Consider the following 21,032-nt stretch of genomic DNA (forward strand, 5'->3'; position numbering starts at 1 on the left):
CAGGATGTGACGGCACTGGTGATGGTGCAGATGAGATCCATCAGCATGTTGCCTGGGACGGATCAGTCCAGCTACGAGCAGAGGCTATAGAAACCGGGTCTGTGAGCAGAGGAAGTCAAGAGGGGACATGATTGAGGTATATACAATTATGAGGGGTATAGATAGACTACAGAAAACTTATTCTCTATCAAATAAATAAAACCTGAGGAAGTAGATCTACTGTGAGGGGTAAGAGATTTAAGCCCCTGTCCCACTTTCACGACCTAATTGGCGACCTCTGCCGAGTTTGCCCTTGACTCCTACTCGCAGCATGGTCGCCACGAGGTCGTAGGAGGTCTTCCTCATGCTCGTGAGTGGTCTCCGCGTACTCGTGGCATCAAGTAGGTCGCGGCGCTTTTTCTAGCCTGATAAAAAAATGTCCACGAGTAAAAAAAAGGTCGGCATGGAAAACATCGATACTTTTTACTCGTAGGTAGGTCGTAGTAGGTTGTGATGCTAATCGTAGGTGGTCGGAGGCAGTCGAAGGTAATAGCTCCGGGGTGAAAAAAAGATCAGCAGAAAAAAAAGGTTATTTAAACAGCAGAACGTCACCTCTGTCACTCCAAGGCATATTCATTCATCTGGAGAGTTTTTTGGAGAAACTTGTGTTTTAGAGATGGCACCTAAAAGGCAGCAGCTTAGGGGGAGGGCACAACCCTAAAAAAAACCTGCCATGCAGGTGTTGCCCACCCAGGAGGAGGAGTGGCAGGAGGTGATGCCGCATGAGGTGATAGTGCAGGAGGAGGTAGCCCTGCATGAGAGACCCATGGAGGAGGAGACCAGGGTGGTAATATATGTCCCCATCCTTCACTGCCTCATTTGAAGGCAGCAAAGCAGCCCTTTCTCCTGTGTCTGACACAGCATCAGAGGCAGATGCCCTATTGGTGGTGAGGGAGGGAGGGCTGGAGGAAGGGTATGCCCTACACCTTCATCAGGCAGCAGGAGGGGGACCTTATGGAATGGTTCCAGCAGAATGCCAGCCATCCTGTACGAAAAGGAAAATGAGGGGTACAGGGACAGGGACAAGAATGGCATGCTTGCCATCCACTGCCCTCCATGTGTGCTTAAAGTTCCATCTTTTGTCAAAGCCCAGCACCACTCTCTTCCAGTCGTCTGGTGTACTGGGACAGTCCATCACCATCTCCATTCACCCATTGAGACCTCTTCTTGTACTTCCTCTTCACCCTTGCTCTTCCCCTTCTGCCTTTTGGGCTACTGCAAACAGCAGTAAAACGTACACGGTCAAAGCCAGTCTTCAACATAGTCGAAGGAGGTCTTCTTCATAGTCGTGGGAGGTCTTCAACATAGTCTTAGGAGGTCGTACACATAGTCGTAGGAGGTCGTACACATAGTCGTGGAAGGTCGTACACATAGTCGTGGAAGGTCGTACACATAGTCGTGGAAGGTCGTATGAGGTCGTAGGCTTGATTTTTTTTTAGGTCGTTTAAGGTCACCAGAGGTTGCGAATTAGGTCGTGAAAGTGGGACAGGGGCTATAGTGGGCAGCTGAGGGGGACCCTCTTCCACACAGTGGCAAGAACCTCGAGTGTGATTGTATCTGGGTCGCTCTACATGACACAATGGAAGGATAGGCAGAGCAGAAAATGAGGCAGAGCATTAGCAGAGCAGAAAAGAAGGTTGTTCTCTTAATAAATGACATGGAACGTGAAATGATCTTGAAATAAACCAGGACAGAATGAGTTTGGGTGGAGATGGGAATAAAATAAATAATTGGTGGAATGGTACCATTGAACAACATTGACAACTTTAATTTTCATATTGATTTGATAAATTAAAACCACTCAGCAATCTTCGAGGAATTCACATCATGAATCTCAAGACAATTTTATAGAACAATCCCATATGGAACAACAGATTAGGAGGGAATGTCTAATTTTACGTTTAGTCACGTGTAATCTGAGATTACATAATATAGGATCCGGAGAGAAAGAAGTGATCACAACATGATAGAATTCTACGTTCAGTTGCTGAACAATGACACTACACTAAAAGGGATGCAACCGCAGACATTTGGCGTGTCTCCCAAAACTCTAACCAACTTTGCTCGATGTACCAGAGAGCCAGCATACTAACCGGATGCATCATAGCTTGGTTTAGAAACAATTTGCCCAAGACCATAAGAAATTGTATGGAGATTTGTGGATGTAGCCCAGTCCATCACACAGGCCAGACTCCCCACTGTTGGCTCCATCTACACTTCACGTTGCCTCGGGAAATAAAGGACCACTCACACCCTGATCATTCCCTCCTCCCCTCTCCTGTCGGGCAACGGTTTGAAAGCACGTACCACCAGATTCAGGAACTGATTTTTCCCCCGTTGTTATCAGATTGTGAATACTCCTCTCGTTTAAAGATGTAGTCACTATCTTTCAACCTCGTTGTATCGCTTTGCTCTTTCCCTTTAGCGATGACACCATAATGGTGTAACACCATATTCTGCACTCTGGTATCTTTCTCTTTGCACTATCTGTTGTACTTGTTGATGGCTTGCTTATACCACCTACAGTATGGTTCAATGGATAGCACGCATCTCGGTGTGTCCACTGTATCTCGGGATGTGGCAATAATAAACCAATACCAATAACAAAGTAGCAACAATCCAATGGCAAAAAGTGCAAATGCATGAAGTAATTAAAAAGAGGGATGAAATAAAGAAGGGAATTCTGTGACAGGTGTATGAAATCTTAATGAAACCACAACGGTGGTGCATGTGCAGAAATATTTTATAAGATTGGATTCCCGCTATGTCACTGTCACCCTGTCACTGGCCCAGGTTGTCGTCCCCACTTGCCTCAAGACATCAACCATTGTGCCAGTGCCCAAACAATCAGCTACAGGGAGTCTCAACGATTTCCGCCCAGTGGCACTCATCCCTGTCATTGTAAAGTGCTTTGAGCGGCTGATCTTGGCTCACCTCAAAGCCAGCCTCCCCCCCACACTGGACCCCCATCAGTTTGCCTACCGAACCAACAGGTCTACAGAGGACGCCATATCGGCGGCCCTACACTCTGCCCTGACCCACCTGGACAACAACAACTCCTACATCAGGTTGCTGTTCATTGATTTCAGCTCTGCCTTTAACACTGTCAACCCCGCTAGCTTGATCACCAAACTCAGCGGACTTGGCATCTTCACCTCCCTCTGCAATTGGACACTGGATTTCCTCACCAACAGACCACAGTCTGTTAGGGTCAACAACCTCACCTCCTCCACTATAACACTGAACACCGGCATGCCACAGGGCTGTGTGCTCAGCCCTCTCCTCTACTCCCTCTTCACCCATGACTGCATCCCTAAGAATGGCTCCAACGCCATCATTAAATTTGCCGACGACACCACGGTGGTAGGGCTGATCAGTGACAACGACGAGTCAGCCTACAGGGATGAGGTCCAGCACCTGACAACCTGGTGTGCCAACAATAACCTCATCCTCAACTCCAAGAAGACGAAGGAAATTATTGTTGACTTCAGGAAGATCAGAGGGGGCAGACATACCCCCATCCACATAAACGGGACTGAGGTGGAGCGCGTCTCCAACTACAAATTCCTCGGGGTACACATCTCGGAGGATCTGTCCTGGTCCCTCAACACCTCCAAGCTGATCAAAAAGGCGCAGCAGCGCCTTTACTTCCTGAGGAGGCTCAAGAAAGCTCACCTGTCCCCCCAGATCCTGACCAACTTTTACCGCTGTACCATCGAAAGCATCCTGACCACCTGCTTCACGGTATGGTACAGCAGCTTGCACCTGTTAGCGGACAGGAAGGCACTACAACGGGTGGTGAAAACCGCTCAGCACATCATCGGTGCCCCGCTCCCTGCCATGGATGCCCTCCACCGAAAACGGTGTCTGAGACGGGCCGGGAAGATCATTAAAGACCCCTCCCACCCCAACCATGGACTGTTTGCCCTTCTCCCATCAGGGAGGCGGTACAGGAGCCTCAGGTCTCGTACTAGTAGGATGAGGAACAGCTTCTACAATAATACCATCACATTGCTGAACTCGGAGTCCCGCCGATAGATTTCTCCGGTCCCTCCGTCCCCATTGTTTAATTATTCTGTATTTTTATTTCTATATTGCATTAGTACTACGGACTGACGCTAAACTGCATTTCGTTGTACCCATACTTGTATCTGTGCAATGACATTAAAGTTGAATTGAATTGAATTGAATGAAGAGTTGCCGTAAAAGATAAACTGAGTAACTCTCTGGAGTTTAGAATAAGAAATACCACTCCAATTGAAAATGAGATTTTGGCAATGCCTTGAGGAACATCTGGCCAAAGATAAGATCAGACATTATCTTAATAAATAACGGAGCAGTTGGAATGGGCATGTTGTCCAACCGCACCTATTTGTTATATTCTACTAAACACTGAGGAACAGGTGGCACACATCCCTGGAGGTAGCAGAACATACACAATGGTCATGCAGTTGCAGAGCTAGAGGGGCAGGATTGCCCGAGTAATGAATGATTGTACAAAACACAGAGTGCGGTGATGACAAGATGACCTCAGCAACTGGTACACTTGGGAGCAGCTATGTAATGTATCTTTTTAAGTAATACCGGATTTTCTGCGTACCCTTGGACAACGCATTAGTTAATTGAGCAGTAAAGGAAAGATACTCTGAGAAGGAAACAAATACTCACAATCTTTATCTGCTTGCTGCATGCGGCAATCTTCCTCCTGCAAGTACGTCTGAAGATTCTTCAAGACCTGGATCTTCAGCCCAATCGAGGCTTCCTTGTCTCGAAGAATATTGTTGTACAAATTCTTCACTTCGTGTTCAAACATCAGATCCGGATGTTGAATGAAAACAAAACCTGTAAAAAGACGGGGTGTACTAAACTCGATGACAGCCATTTCCACAAGATAACAAGATGAATTGTAAAGAAAATGTTGCTTAGGGTTGGGCAGGTGAAGCATAATATGAATGCGCGCAGCAAGTTTCAAGACCAACAACTTCCTCATTACGTGGTACTGAGCCTTCTCTAGAAAGGGTACTAAATATCACTGTCACATCATGGATTCTCAACCAGGAACAAATAAATTCACCAGATTTCACAGTGGTTCACGGCTGCTTTGAAAGATGCTGAAACCAGACAGTCCTTTCCACAGCCTTGCTCTGGACCTCATGTTGCAGACAAAGAGGACCACCCAGCACTGTTGCCTTGTGTTCCATGTTCACACCATGCTGGATCAAACAGATACTCAAGTTCTCAAGATTGAATTACTAACTTTTCCAATACAGATACAAGACTGATAATTCATTCTGTATCTCGCATAAGAAAAATATTTATATGGCTGAAATCTTCAAGAAAAGATGCCCTTCGCTGAGAGTGGAAGATTTGTTCATTACCTATACCCAGCAACAAAGACCCAAAGATAGCACTGATCCAGATTTGTATTAGTTTAGTTTAGATACAGCGCGGAAACTGGCCCTTCGGCCCACCGGGTCTGCACCGACCAACGATCCCCGCATATTAACACTATCCCACACACACTAGGGACAATTTTTACATTTATCTCGGAGACCGAAGATCTCGGAGAAAACACACAGGGAGAACGTACAAACTCTGTACAGACAGCACCCTTAGTCGGGATCGAACCCGGGTCTCCGGCGCTGCATTCCCTGTAAGGCAGCAACTCTACCGCTGCACCACTGTGCCGCCCCTATTAGTATTCCCTCTCCTTGCCTTTCAGCATTCCACCAGAACTTGTTCCTTATGTGAATCCCTGGTCCACTCCTCTGACCCACGTCCACCTCCTTCTTGCGGTACTTTCACATGTAAACACAACTACCTCTTCTCTTCCCGCCATCTCGACAGTCTTCACACTGAGACCCAACACAAGCTGGAGGAACAGCACCTCATCTGCTGTGTGGAACACGTTGCCACATTCTGGACTCAATATTGGATTCTACAACTTCAGCAAACTGGATTTCTCTGCCTGTATCAGTCGGTGGGTCCGCTGCGATGTTGGCCCAGCTTGTTTGTGGTTTTGCTTTGGTTTATCTGGGAGTGGGGATCGTGCCCACCCTGGTCTTCTCCTGCTTCTGCATTTCACAACTCCCACATTCTCTGTCTAACTCCTCCATTCACTCGTTGACCAGATAAGTTGGTTTACAGTTTAGCCCCCACCTCACATGCAGCTTTACACGCTGCTTTTCTCTCCTTCCCAATTCTGACAAAAGATATTCAACCTGAAACATTGACTGTTCTCTTCCCAAAGATGCTGCCGGACCAGCATTTTCTGCTTTTATTCTAGTTTTGTATGTTAATTTGAGAAAAGATTCCATCCGCACAGACATGCTCTTTATTCTTCTCTAATTCCCATCCCAAAACACAAAGCCCAGGTCGAGCAGCATCTATGGCAAGAGGGAGGGAGGAATAGATGGTGAAATGATGCAGAGGGGGCAAACGGCATACTTCCTCCAGCAATTTGTGTTTTGAATCAGAATCCGGAACCTGCTGTTTTATGCCTCCTCTTTTCATTCACTGTGATTTGAAGCCTTGTATCTAATCTCAAGTGTTAACTCCATTCTCCACAGATGGTGCTGGACCTCAATGTTTCCAGCATTCTCATTATATTTCATTTTTACAACGTTTTGCCTTTCAGATGCTGACCGACTTACTGACAATTCTGACCACAAATTGATCTGGTCCAGCAGTCTGAACAAAGACTGGAGCCAAAACAGTAATCTCACCAGACTGTGCCCTTTTGTTTACTTGTCACAACTTTGTTCTTTTATTTTTCCTTAAAAAAGTAATACATAGATGTTAACAGTTAAGATGAGGTTAGTTTAACTTGGTATCGCAGACAGCATGGACATGGTGGGCTGAAGGGCATCTTCTGGTGCTCCACTGTTCTATTTAAGCATAGAGATTTGACATTAACCCCCACACAGGGAACCATTTACACATCACCTTTTACCCCTGCCCCAAACCCACTTCTCACCCAAGCTACTTACCCAAGCCTATGATTGCTTTGGTCTGAACTTCTTCGTCTTCGTGTTTAGTGAAGTAGAGCAGAAGTTCAAGCACCTTTTCTTTAATAATCACCTGAATGTGAAGCAAACAGAAATGTCACTAAATACCGCATGATTCCTCTCAGTTCACCGAAGGAAGGTTTATGCTTTGGACAAAAATCCATACGCATATCCTTCACTTGATGGTACAGTATGTGGAATGCCAGTACGCTTAAATATAACAGGATTAACCAACCCTGGCTTGCATCTGATGGCGCAGCATGCATCATTCCTGATCACTAAAGGCACAAGCCAAATCTCATTTTCTAAACAACTACTATGTATTTTAATAAATATTCAATAATGTTACATACTGTTAATTCATTGCAAAACTGCAAAATAATGTGACAAAGAAAACAGAGTCCCAAGCCTTCTTGACCACCAATGAATTCCATAACATTCGAAGAAAGAGGCTATCTTGTATGTCCCACAATGAAACATTCCTCCACATCTACTCCCAAGATGAGACTTTCTATTCCAGGACTTCCGCGATGTCCTTTTTCTTTAGTAAATGTGGTTTCCACCCTATTGTCATAGATGGACCCCACACCAACGTCTCCTGCATGCCTGTACTTCTCATAAGGTCATGTCAATAGTGACAGAATAGTGAAAAGCCCAGAGAGAGTGAATGTGGAGAGGATGTTTCCACTAGTGGGAGTGTCTCGGACCAGAGGCCATTGCCTCAGAATAAAAGGACTTTTTAGAAATAGAAAGGAGAGGAGGAATTTCTTTAGCCAAAGGGTGGTGAATCTGCAGATTCTATTGGCACAGATGGTTGTGGATACCATTAATGGATATTTTTAAGGCAGAAATTGACAGATTCTTGATTAATAAGGGTGTCAGGAGTTATGGGGAGAAGGTAGAAAAATTGAGTTGAGAGGGAAAGATAGATCAGCCATGGGCTGAATGGCCTAATTCTATTCCTAGAACTTCCTATAGCAGGGTGACTAAACCTGAACATAGTACTCTAGGTGTGGACTCCCCATTGTCTCGTACAATTGTAACGTAACATCCCAACTTGTATACTCAATACCCCGACTGATGGAGGACAATGTATCAAAAGCCTTCTTAACCACCCCATCTACCGGCTGTCACTGAAAACTGGGATCCCTCATCACAGTGGTCCTAGTTCATTGGCACATGCCGAGATGCAGTGAAAAACTTTGATTTGCGTGCTATCCAGTCAAATCTTACCATGCACACCATGCACAAGTACAAGTAGTGCAGAGAGAAGACAACAGCGTGCGTAATATAATGTTACAGCCACAGAGTGTTCAATCGTGATTGGATTGTTAGCTTCAAGTCATTACTAATCAAGATTAATCTAATTATAATTATAGATGAACATTACTACCTTAGTGTTGCCTTTAAATTCTTCCTGATCAAAATCAAAATGACGGCAGAGTGCACCAACAGTAAAAAGGGAGCGGAGGAGAGCAGGTTTATTGCCGACCAGGGTGGTGCTGTTGAAATCCTCATGATGCTGTCCCTTCAACTTAGTTAGAGCACCTGTCACATTAGTAAAAAGACAAGTGATTAGATTTTCTGTAATAACAATGTTTACAACCTTATCCCTTCCTCACATGTTAGCCTGTGGCCAGAATCTTATCTGTTTCTAGATCCATCCCACCATTAGATGCTTGGCCCCCAAGTCCTTGGGAGACAAGGACATCTTGTTCCTCTGGAAGCACCAGTTGCTGGATTAGGACAGAAAGAGTAGATCTTTTACCAGCAAACATGGTATGCTAACATCCTGCTTTCTGTGGCTTTATTTCCTAATACATACAGGGACATCCCTACCTGAAACACTTCCACTAAATGCACATAAAGGCCAGTCTCCAATAAGAGCACATTTAGTTATGTCTCACACAAAGTCTCTAAAGGCAGATGGATCTCAAATAAGATTCCCAGGTATTCTAACTAATAGATAAAATCCTTAAGAGAAGACACCAAAAATATTATTTTATGGTCTTCTATTTTAACTCCACAGATGTTTTCTAAAGAATGTATGAAATGGAAGCAGCAGTAGACCATTCTGCTGTAGACCTTGTGCTACCTGGCCATTCAATATGAACATGACTAATCTGCTTTCTTCAACAATCCCCATGTCCTCTGAGCTCCGTAATATCCAAACATCTATCAATCTCCACCTTCAACAAACTTTAATTGCGTTAACACCCTTCCTTAAATAATAAGACCAACACTGTACACAGTATGCCAGATGGTGTCTCATAAAGACCTTGAGAATTGTAGTTGACACACCTTTGGAGTAGTTTGGAGAAAAATCTTATTTAAAAGTCCTTAATGTGCTGGAGGCACTTCATTAGAACATTTACTGTACCAATTCCTGGAGTGGGTGGTTTTCTTAAGACTAAAAGGTAGAACAAGTAACAATTGATGTTAAGAGGGATCTTGGGGTCCAAGTCGATAACTTCCTGAAAGTGGAAACACAAGTAGATAGAGGGATAAAGGCAGCATATGGTAGGCTTGCCTTAACTGGTTGGGGCATTGAGTTTATGAGTCAGGAAGTCATGATGCAGTTTCACAGGGCTTTAGTTAAGCCGCATTTGGAGTATTGTGTGCAGTTCTCGTTGTCTCATTATAGGAAAGACATGGAGGCTTTGGAGAGGATGCAGGAGGGGTTTACCAGAATACTGCCTGGATTTGTAGTAAGCACAAGGTAGTGATTGTGGGAGATTTCAATTTTCCACACATAGACTGGGAAACACATTCTGTAAATGGGCTGGATGGGTTGGAGTTTGTAAAATGTGTGCAGGATAGTTTTTTGCAACAATACATAGAAGTACCTACTAGAGAAGGGGCGGTACTGGACCTCCTGTTAGGAAATGAGATGGGTCAGGTGGCAGAGGTATGCGTTGGGGAACAGTTCGGGTCCAGTGATCACAATACCATTAGTTTCAATATAATTATGGAGAGGGACAAAACTGGACCTAGGGTTGAGATTTTTGATTGGAGAAAGGCTAACTTTGAGGAGATGCGAAAGGATTTAAAAGGAGTAAATTGGGACAGTTTGTTTTATGGGAAAGATGTGGAAGAGAAATGGAGTACATTTAAAGGTGAAATTTTAAGAGTACAGAATCTTTATGTCCCTGTTCGGTTGAAAGGAAATCGTAAAAATTGTAAAGAGCCATGGTTTTCAAGGGAAATTGGACACTTGGTTCGGAAAAAGAGGGAGATCTACAATAGTTATAGGCAGCATGGAGTAAATGAGGTGCTTGAGGAGTATAAAGAATGTAAAAAGAATCTTAAGAAAGAAATTAGAAAAGCTAAAAGAAGATATGAGGTTGCTTTGGCAAGTAAGGTAAAAGTAAATCCGAAGGGTTTCTACCGCTATATTAATAGCAAAAGGATAACGAGGGATAAAATTGGTCCATTAGAGAGTCAGAGTGGCCAACTATCTGCAGAGCCAAAAGAGATGGGGGAGATATTGAACAGTTTCTTTTCTTCGGTATTCACCAAGGAGAAGGATATTGAATTATGTGAGGTAAGGGAAACAAGTAGAGTAGCTATGGAAACTATGAGGATCAAAGAAGAGGAAGTACTGACACTTTTGAGAAATATAAAAGTGGATAAGTCTCCAGGTCCGGACAGGATATTCCCTAGGACATTGAGGGAAGTTAGTGTAGAAATAGCAGGGGCTATGGCAGAAATATTTCAAATGTCATTAGAAACGGGAATAGTGCCGGAGGATTGGCGTACTGCGCATGTTGTTCCATTGTTTAAAAAGGGGTCTAAGAGTAAACCTAGCAATTATAGACCTGTTAGTTTGACGTCAGTGGTGGGCAAATTAATGGAAAGAATACTTAAAGATAATATATATAAGCATCTGGATAAACAGGGTCTGATTAGGAACAGTCAACATGGATTTGTGCCTGGAAGGTCATGTTTAACTAATCTTCTTGAATTTTTTGAAGATGTTACTCAGGAAATTGATGAGGGTAAAGCAGTGGATGTTGTGTATATGGACTTCAGTAAGGCCTTTGACAAGGTTCCTCATGGAAGGTTGGTTAAGAAGGTTCAATGGTTGGGTATTAATGGTGGAGTAGCAAGATGGATTCAACAGTGGCTGAATGGGAGATGCCAGAGAGTAATGGTGGATGGTTGTTTGTCAGGTTGGAGGCCAGTGACGAGTGGGGTGCCACAGGGATCTGTGTTGGGTCCACTGTTGTTTGTCATGTACATCAATGATCTGGACGATGGTGTGGTAAATTGGATTAGTAAGTATGCAGATGATACTAAGATAGGTGGGGTTGCGGGTAATGAAGTAGAGTTTCAAAGTCTACAGAGAGATTTATGCCAGTTGGAAGAGTGGGCTGAAAGATGGCAGATGGAGTTTAATGCTGATAAGTGTGAGGTGCTACATCTTGGCAGGACAAATCAAAATAGGACGTACATGGTAAATGGTAGGGAATTGAAGAATGTAGGTGAACAGAGGGATCTGGGAATAACTGTGCACAGTTCCCTGAAAGTGGAATCTCATGTAGATAGGGTGGTAAAGAAAGCTTTTGGTGTGCTGGCCTTTATAAATCAGAGCATTGAGTATAGAAGTTGGGATGTAATGTTAAAATTGTACAAGGCATTGGTGAGGCCAATTCTGGAGTATGGTGTACAATTTTGGTCGCCTAATTATAGGAAGGATGTCAACAAAATAGAGAGAGTACAGAGGAGATTTACTAGAATGTTGCCTGGGTTTCAGCAACTAAGTTACAGAGAAAGGTTGAACAAGTTAGGGCTTTATTCTTTGGAGCGCAGAAGGTTAAGGGGGACTTGATAGAGGTTTTTAAAATGATGAGAGGGATAGACAGAGTTGACGTGGAAAAGCTTTTCCCACTGAGAGTAGGGAAGATTCAAACAAGGGGACATGACTTGAGAATGAAGGGACTGAAGTTTAGGGGTAACATGAGGGGGAACTTCTTTACTCAGAGGGTGGTAGCTGTGTGGAATGAGCTTCCAGTGAAGGTGGTGGAGGCAGGTTCGTTTTTATCATTTAAAAATAAATTGGATAGTTATATGGATGGGAAAGGAATGGAGGGTTATGGTCTGAGCGCAGGTATATGGGACTAGGGGAGATTATGTGTTCGGCACGGACTAGAAGGGTCGAGATGGCCTGTTTCCGTGCTGTAATTGTTATATGGTTATATTATATGGTTATTTGAGAATATTAGAGATAAGGAGAGGTTGGGCCGACTTGGATTATTTTTCATGGATGAGGGGGAGGCCTGATAGAACCATATAAAATGGAGAGAGGCATAGATCGGGTAGACAGTCAGAATCTTTTTCCTAGGATGGAAATATCAAATACAAGAGGGTATTGGTTTAAGCTGAGAGAGGCAAAGTTTAACAATGATATATGGGACATGTTTGTTTTACATACAGAGGATGGTGAGTGCCCGGAATGCGCTGCCTGGGGTGGCATTTAAGAGGCTCTAAGAGGCCTATGCAGAGAATGGAGGAATATGGATTATCTGCAGGCAGACCATAAGAGTTTATCTCAGCACAGACATTGTGGGCTGAAGGGCCTGTTCCTGTGCTGTACTGTTCTATATGCTTGTAGGCTGGAGCTGAGAAGAATGTTTCTTCTCAGACGTTCTGAGACGAACAATTGTAAAATACAAATTTCTGAGGGGTTCTACACGTTTTCTCTTTTAGGAGAATCTACAATTAGAAGTCAGTATTTAAAAAGGTGTTGCCCTTTAAGACGGAAAAGATATGGAATTCTTTTCTCTCAGAGGACCAGGGATGCATCGTAGAATGATAGAAATGTACAGCACAGAAATGGGCCCTTGGGCCAATGTGATACCTAGCTACACTAATCCCACGTGCCTGAATCAACTTCTATGCCTTTCCGATCCGCATACATTTAAAAACATTGTAATTCTATCTGCCTCCACCACTTCCCTAGACATTGTTTGTGGTATGCACCCTCCTGTGTGATCATTTACCTCTCTCATCCCTTTTAAATCTATCCTGCCTCACCTTAAACCTACATTTTAGTCTGACTCGGTATTGGTTTAATTGAAAAACCTATTTGTGTGCTATCCAGGCAAACCAGACCACACGACTAATCAAACCATACATGTGTGCTATCTTATCTATGCACCTCAAATATATAAACCTGTATAAAGTCACACCTTAGCCTCCTATGATCTAGTGGGAATAAACACAGTCTATCCCAATCTTTCCATATAAGCATAGCCCTCCATTTCAGGCAATATCCAGGTGAGACTCTTCTGCACGCTCTCAACTGCTGCCACATCCAGAACGGTAGACAATACTCAAGTGCAGTCTAACCGATATTTTGTACCACTGCGAAGTAGTGTATGAATAGAGGTTGGTAGATTCTTGGTCAGCAGATCGGTGGAAGATTACCGCAGGGAGAAATGAATATGGATTTAAGGTTACAAAAAATATGTATTTGCTGTAAAACATCTCTACTCTCATACTCAAATCGTGCAAAAGGACCAATGCATTAAATCTTTATAACCTGCCTGCTAAATGTCCTTGATTGAAACTCAGGTTTCTCTAAATAGCAATACAGAATCATACTGCACTGGAACAGGCCCTTTGGCCCAACACATCTCTGCTGACCATGCTGCCAATTTAAACCCCAAATGCCTGCACGTGGTCTATAGCCAACCATTCGCTGCATGCCTGCATGTCTAAATGCCTCTTAAACGTTGTTATTGTATCTGCTTCCACCACCACCCCTGCCAGCGTGTTCCACACACCCACTACTGTCTGTGCAAACCTACATTAAACTTTGCTCCTCACACCTTGAAGCGTTGAAATTTCTACCCTGGAAAAACACCATCCATCCTATCTATGCCTCATAATTTTATAAACTTTTATCAAGTCTTCCCCCAACCTATGACACTTGAGGGAAAACAATTTAAATGTGTCCATTCTCTCCTTATAGCTAATACCCTCTCATCCAGGCAACTTTCAGCTGCACCTCTTTTGCACACACTTCAAAGCCTCCACATCCTTCCTGTAATAGGCAGAACTGGACATAATATTCCGAATTCTGACAAACCAATGTTTTATAAAACTACAACATGACTTCCTAACTTTTATATTCAATGTCCCGATTGATAAAGGCTAGTATGTTAATACTACAATTTTCTGATTTTTACCATGACTTCACATTTCCCAAATTACATTTCATTTGTCACATTTCATGCATTCATTGTGGACCGAAGGGCCTGTTTCTGTTTGGCACTGCTCAATTACTGCCTACATCTGTTTGAAGACCCTCTGCATTCTCCTCACAATCCACACTTTTGTATCATTCATAAACGTGGATATAATATACTTGCACCCCTTTTCCAACCCATTGACATAGATTGTGAACAGCTGCACCCCACTGGTCACAAGCTGCCAGTCCCAAAAAGACTGAGCCACTTTTCTGTCCATTAACCAGTCCTCAATCCATGCCAGTTCACAACTCTCAATCCCATACACCTTCACTTTGTCTATTAAAGATATACTCAAGATGGTGCCTACCTGCGGTGACATCTTGCCAGCGGCACAACAGAACATCTTCAAATATAGTATTAAACTCTGAACTATAACTGCCTATTGCACTTTATCTGTTTATTTATGTATGTATATATATGTTCTATGGTATATGGACACATTGATCTGATCTGTATTTATGCCTACAATATTCTGTTGTGCTGCAACAAGCAAGAATGTCATTGTCCTATCTGGGACATGACAATAAACTCTCGATTTGACTTGACTAAACTCTCATCTGGCACTTTACTACCAGCTTTTTAAAATTTAAATTGACCACAACTGGCTCCCACTCACCTTCTTTGATAATTAAACTCAAGACTGGAACAGATTTACCAATCATGACTTTCCTTTCACCAATCCACAATGACTGCCTAATCCGATCATTACTTTCTAGATGCCCTGCTGCCAAAGCATTTTCCCAACCACTACCTAGCCTTGATGACCATCTCATTACTCCATATCGAGTGTAGGAGCCAATAATCCACCTCATCCTCCTCACCCTGCATGGGAGGCCAATTTACTCAATCCACGTCAAGACTTTAGGAACATCTTTTGCCGAAAGATATGAATCAGCCCGATGGGAGTTATATAACAATCCTGCTGCTTTCATTCATTTTTGAAGCAGATTCAGAATTTACCAGATTTATTGAATGGTTCCCGATTATAGTCACTACGGCATGGTCCAGTCCATGTGTAATCACTCACAATCTAAATGGACAAACCAATTCAAAGTACAATAGAAGAACTCAAGAAATCTAAAGAAATTTGAATGGTGGGAATGAAATTGAAGTCAATGCCAGACTGAAGTATAAAAATTAAAGCTGAATTGGGTGCAACTTTTGAAATGTTGAAGAGAAATATTGTTATTGTTGGGACTGGCTGAGCACCCTTTTACTGTGTCTTAAAGAAGCATCAGTAGTCGAGGTCATATGTCCATGTAGAATAAGCCAAAATATTTCATCTGTACTTTGAGTTCACATGGGCAGGGAGAGCTTGAACTGGAGCAGATCTCAGCAATGGCCAAAAGTGGCCCCATCGTTACTAGCAACCAGACTGGTTCTCCTGGAACCCTCTTGATGAGTACCGACTGCCAAAGTGCAGGGCCATGGATCAAGAGACACGTTCATATTCTATCTCGGCAGATGGAAAATTCAATTCCAGATTAAATGAATTAAAATTGGTTTCAGTAAAGGTAAACAGAATGTCATAAAATTGGTAGAACCATCTGATCTACCAATGTCCTACAGGCTAGGAAACCTGCCATCCTGACTGGGCTATTTGTGATTCAAAACCCATTACTGTGAAGTATTGCACGAGTTCAAGAGCAATTCAGGATGGACAGAAGAGGCAACATTTCCAGCAACATCCATACCCCACCAACAAATAGATAAAGCAATCAGATGCCCCCATCATTGGCAAATTGAAACTGCAAAATTACTGGGACAGGCAGTGCAGAAACAATCCTAAATGTAGGGCATTCACTAACTGGACACAGGGCATCCTTTGCAAGCAAAATAGAATTCCCACATTGTACGCCAGGTTGAGGAGCATTTCAAAAGGATAATCACGAGGAAAGGTGGATCCAGTCACGTGGTCCATATTGGGATTATAGAGACCCTCTTTGAAGAAGAGCAGATGTTAAGAAACAAAGAACAAGACCTCTGACTTGTGGGCAAGTTGCTGGCCACAGAATGGGACATGAAGCTCTTCCCCACCTTAACGTTGTTCGTGTAGAAGTAGAAACAACAACGTTGGCAGAGTTTGACTAAAGATCCATTTTCTGAACTAGCTTTTCTGAAAATATCATGAAATATTCTTTGAGGCATTTGTTCAATGTCCAGAAGCTCATTACCTTGGTATGGCTGGGCAGTCATCAACATTCTGTGGGAACACCACTAGTATACACTGAAGAGTTCCAGTTCTATGACTGACCTGAATTGGAGCCCATTACTGATTGTGCTCTGGTGGCTGATTTGATCTTCAAGAACTATCAGTTGCTGGTAAAGAGACTAATTAGTCACAGCACATTCTTGGTTGCACCATGATGTTCCGGCAACATCCACAGAAGATTCGAACCAAGATCAAGATAAAATCTCATGTGGAATCTCCAGGTGTCACCTGGATAGCAGTGACATCATGCTTCGTTTGCTAGGGCAACACAGTGGCAGAGCTGCTGATTTTACAGCGCCAGAGACCTGGGTTCAATCCTGACCTCAGGTGCTGTATGTATGGAGTTTGCACGTTCTCCATGTGACCATGTGGGTTTTCGCTGGATGCGCCAGATTCCTCTCACATTCCAAAGACGTGCAGGTTTGCAGGTTAATTGGACACTGTATATTGCTCGTATGTGTAGGATAGAACTAGTGTACGGGTGAATGTTGGTCAGGTGGACTCGGTGGTCTGAAGGGCCTGTTTCCAAACTGTATCGCTAAACTAAACCAAATTCTGGACTGTCCAACATCAGAATGTTGAAGCTCACCTGCTGAGGGGCCCCATGATAATTTCCACAACTGGGAAGCCATGAGGATCAGCGCTGGAGTATTGAACATCTCCAGTATCTCCCTGTGTTAGCTCACCTTAAACCTTTCATCTGCAATGAGGACACCACGGAAGCACTTCAACTTAAAACATTCAAACAGCAACAACCACAACCAGCTAACTGATCCAAGCAATTAGGCTTAGGGCTTTAATCTTGACAGAAAAAGCCTTATCACATGAGGGCATGTGGCCATCTGATCTACACGTGGTCTGAGGAACAGCTCCAACCGTTGCTGATTCAGACCATCGCACACATATCCATTGACAATGTCTCAAATGAAGCAGCTGACTGGATTACTAACCTTGACATTGCACTACGACTGCTTCCCCAGCCACTGAAGCATACAAATCCTGCTGAGGGTAGATATAGAAATATTGTTTTGCCTGCTGGGGAGTGTGGAACCAGAGACATTTATTACCCAAAGAGTTGTGAATCTTAGGAATTTATAATGTAAGGAGGTTGCAGAAGCTCAGTTGTTGAGTACATTCAAGACAGACACGTTAGATTCTTGGATATTAAAGGAGCACAGTTGGTATCATCCGTGATGATGAGGTTACAGATCAGCCATGATCTTCCTAAACAGCAGAGTAGCCAGAGAACAGTGCTGATTCTAAGCCGAATGAAGAATGGTGGTGTGTTGGGTATAAACGGGGGTTTACTGCAAAGAACACATTGTTAATCTTGAAAGGAAAATGAGGACTACTGGAATTTTTTGAAAATGGACAAGGGAGAGCCAGTGGATGTAGTGTATCTTGACTTTCAGAAAGCATTCGATAAGATCCCACATAGGAGATTAGTGGGCAAAATTAGGGCACATGGTATTGGGGGTAGGGTGCTGACATGGATAGAAAATTGGTTGGCAGACAGGAAATAATGAGTAGGGATTAACGGGTCCCTTTCAGAATGGCGGGCAGTGACTAGCGTGGTACCGCAAGGCTCGGTGCTGGGAACTCAGCTGTTTACAATCTATATTAATGATTTAGATGAAGGGATTACAAGTAACTTTAGCAAATTTGCAGATGACACAAAGCTGGGTGGCAGAGTGAACTGTGAGGAGGATGCTATGAGAATGTAGGGTGACTTGGACAGGTTGGGTGAGTGGGCAGATGCAGTTTAACGTGGATAAATGTGAGGTTATCCATCTAAATGGTGTCAAGTTGAGAAATGGGGAAGTACAATAGGATCTGGGGGTCCTTGTTCATCAGTCAATGAAGTAAGCATGCAGGTACAGCAGGCAGTGAAGAAAGCAAATGGCATGTTGGCCTTCATGACAAGAGGAGTTGAGTATAGGAACATAGAGGTACTTCTGCAGTTGTAGAGTATTGTGTGCAGTTTTGGTCTCCAAATTTGAGAAAGGACATTCTTGCTATTGAGGGAGTGCAGCGTAGGTTCACAAGGTTAATTCCCGGGATGGCGGGACTGTCATATGCTGAGAGAATGGAGCGGCTGGGTTTGTATACTCTGGAATTTAGAAGGATGAGAGTGGATCTTATTGAAACATATAAGATTATTAAGGTTTGCACATGCTAGAGGCAGGAAACATGTTCCCGATGTTGGGGGAGTCTAGAACCAGGGGCCACAGTTTAAGAATAAGGGATAAGCCATTTAGAACGGAGATCAGGAAACACTTGTTTCCAGAGAGAGTTGTGAGTCTGTGGAATTCTCTGCCTCAGTGGAGGCCGGTTCTCTAGATACTTTCAAGAGAGAGCTAGATAGGGCTAATAAAGATAGCTGAGAGGTGATATGGGGAGAAGGCAGGAATGGGGTACTGATTGGGGATGATCAGCCATGATCACATTGAAGGCGGTGCTGGCTCGAAGGGCCGAATGGCCTACTCCTGCATCTATTGTCTATTAATAAACCCCCAGTCGCAGCAAATAATAGGCAACCATGCAGAATATACACCCAGGATGTAAACCACTAAGTGCTGGAGATAATAAAAAAATAAATTGTATTGTAACTCAGCGGTTCAGGCAACATCTGTGTAAGAATGGACAGGCAATGCTTCGGTTTGGGACCTTTCTTCAGATTCAGGGTGCTTCACAAGACTTTCAAAATGTACATATATTCCACCGACCAGTGCCATTTGTCTGTGGGTTGCACTGGTGAGAAACCAGCAGAGCTAAAGCATGGCAGCAATGGGATGAAAACCAATGGTGTGATCGTTGATGTGGAAGAAAATTGAGATTTTGTTGAAGATATTCAAGTTCCGCTCCAGTCTGTCAGCCGGCAGAAATGTTGTGAGCAGGTCTCCAGTGTTCATGCAACTAACAGCCTTGGCAAAAGTAAATCAATAAGGCATTGCAGCTGCTGAAATCACGTTTGTTCCTTAACCATTTCCTGACAGATTGCAAAGACAATTATATTCATGTATGTGTGGGTGCTGCAGCAAGCATGCATGCGTACCAAAGACAAAATCCACTACTTTCTTAAAGAAGTACAATTAAGGCCAGCTTTATCAATGTGCCTAGCGAGTAGTAGGTCCCTGCACTGGTCTCTCTCTACCTTAAGGGTAAGCAGATTTCAAATCACAGAACAGCTTCACCATGTAGCTTGCAGAATCAGTGCAAAGAGATATCACATCAGCCATGACTTTTTAAATTTTGATTAAGTTAAGCTCATAAAGACCGAAAGATACCAAAAATGGATGCTTCATTGACTGACAACTTTTAACAACCAAAATTAACCAATATTGCTGATCACCAAAGTAAAAAAATTAAAAAATCAAGCTCTATGTGTAGGCCCCCAGTGGCATAAGTGTTAGAATGTACAAAATGTAGAATTTAAATATATATGGAATGTGGGATTTTAACTTTCATAGATTTGGATAAGCAGACTAGCTCAGGGCAGAATTTTTTTAATACATTCAGGAGACCTTTCTGCAACTATGCCCTAGAAGCAACGAGACAGACAATAAGATTTAATAACGAGTAATGTGCCAGATTTAGTTACAGCCTAACAATATATGAACATTGATCTAATGCCGATCATAATATAATTGTTCAATGTATGTTCAAAGCCATGGAACACAAAATGGTAACCAAGATTCTAGATTTGCTGATCTTCATGTGATATGAGAGTTTAGCCACAATATGGTGTAAATCTACAAATAGCAAATACTATTAAAAATTATATCAGTGTGATATTGAACGACTTTATACCCCTGAGGAAAATGCAGCCTACTTGCATAAAATAATAACCATGGATGATTAAAGAAACAACATAAACCTAAAATAAAAAGTAAATTAGAAACACAAAATTCAGGCAACTGTAAAAAGTGACAAAGCAAATGATAAGAGTTATAAAAAAGGGAACGTGAAAATAAGCTTGTAAAGATACAAAGACAAGACAAAATAGAAAGAGAACAATGAAAGTATCTTGAAAATTGACAATAACAATATTGCAAAGGAAGGTAAGATTTAGTGAACATGCCAAATGGTTAATGTAAGTATTAACATTACAGAATGAGGATAGAATATTGCTGGTCAGACATCCCTTTGAAATTAATGGTTCATCAGATATGGTCATTCAAAAATAGAAATGTCATTAAGATAATAAATGATGAAATGAACAAATTCCAAGGACTCGGTCCTCGTTTTCTGCTGATTTGCAGACCATGGTTCCATGCCTGTGAGGTTGGTCCTCGGACCCAAGGACTCGGTCCCCGTTTTCTGCTGATTTGCAGACCATGGTTCCATGCCTGTGAGGTTGGTCCTCGGACCCAACTCAGATTTGTGTAGCAAGTATTTTTATATACATGTAAACAATGAGGAACCAATCACTCGCTGTGTAAATATGGTGATTGTCTGCAGATCAGTGACATGTCAAAAGATTTAATAAGGACCAGAGGGGCAACCCTTCCACTCAGA

The 21,032-nt window shown here is 42.9% G+C and overlaps 1 protein-coding gene across 1 annotated transcript in view; it reads right to left on the reverse strand.

Annotated features, from left to right (window-relative positions):
* The window catches only part of LOC116971572 (nipped-B-like protein), an 85,203-nt gene that overhangs the window by 31,902 nt on the left and 32,269 nt on the right, over nucleotides 1-21,032 (reverse strand). The window contains exons 9-11 of the mRNA XM_033018806.1: nucleotides 8,440-8,594; nucleotides 7,029-7,119; nucleotides 4,708-4,881 (exon numbers count right to left, since the gene is read on the reverse strand). Coding sequence (XP_032874697.1) covers nucleotides 4,708-4,881; nucleotides 7,029-7,119; nucleotides 8,440-8,594 — 420 coding nt within the window. The remainder of the gene's footprint in view (nucleotides 1-4,707; nucleotides 4,882-7,028; nucleotides 7,120-8,439; nucleotides 8,595-21,032) is intronic.

The sequence above is a fragment of the Amblyraja radiata genome, chromosome 3 (assembly GCF_010909765.2).
Source record: "Amblyraja radiata isolate CabotCenter1 chromosome 3, sAmbRad1.1.pri, whole genome shotgun sequence".
NCBI classification, from domain to species: domain Eukaryota; kingdom Metazoa; phylum Chordata; class Chondrichthyes; order Rajiformes; family Rajidae; genus Amblyraja; species Amblyraja radiata.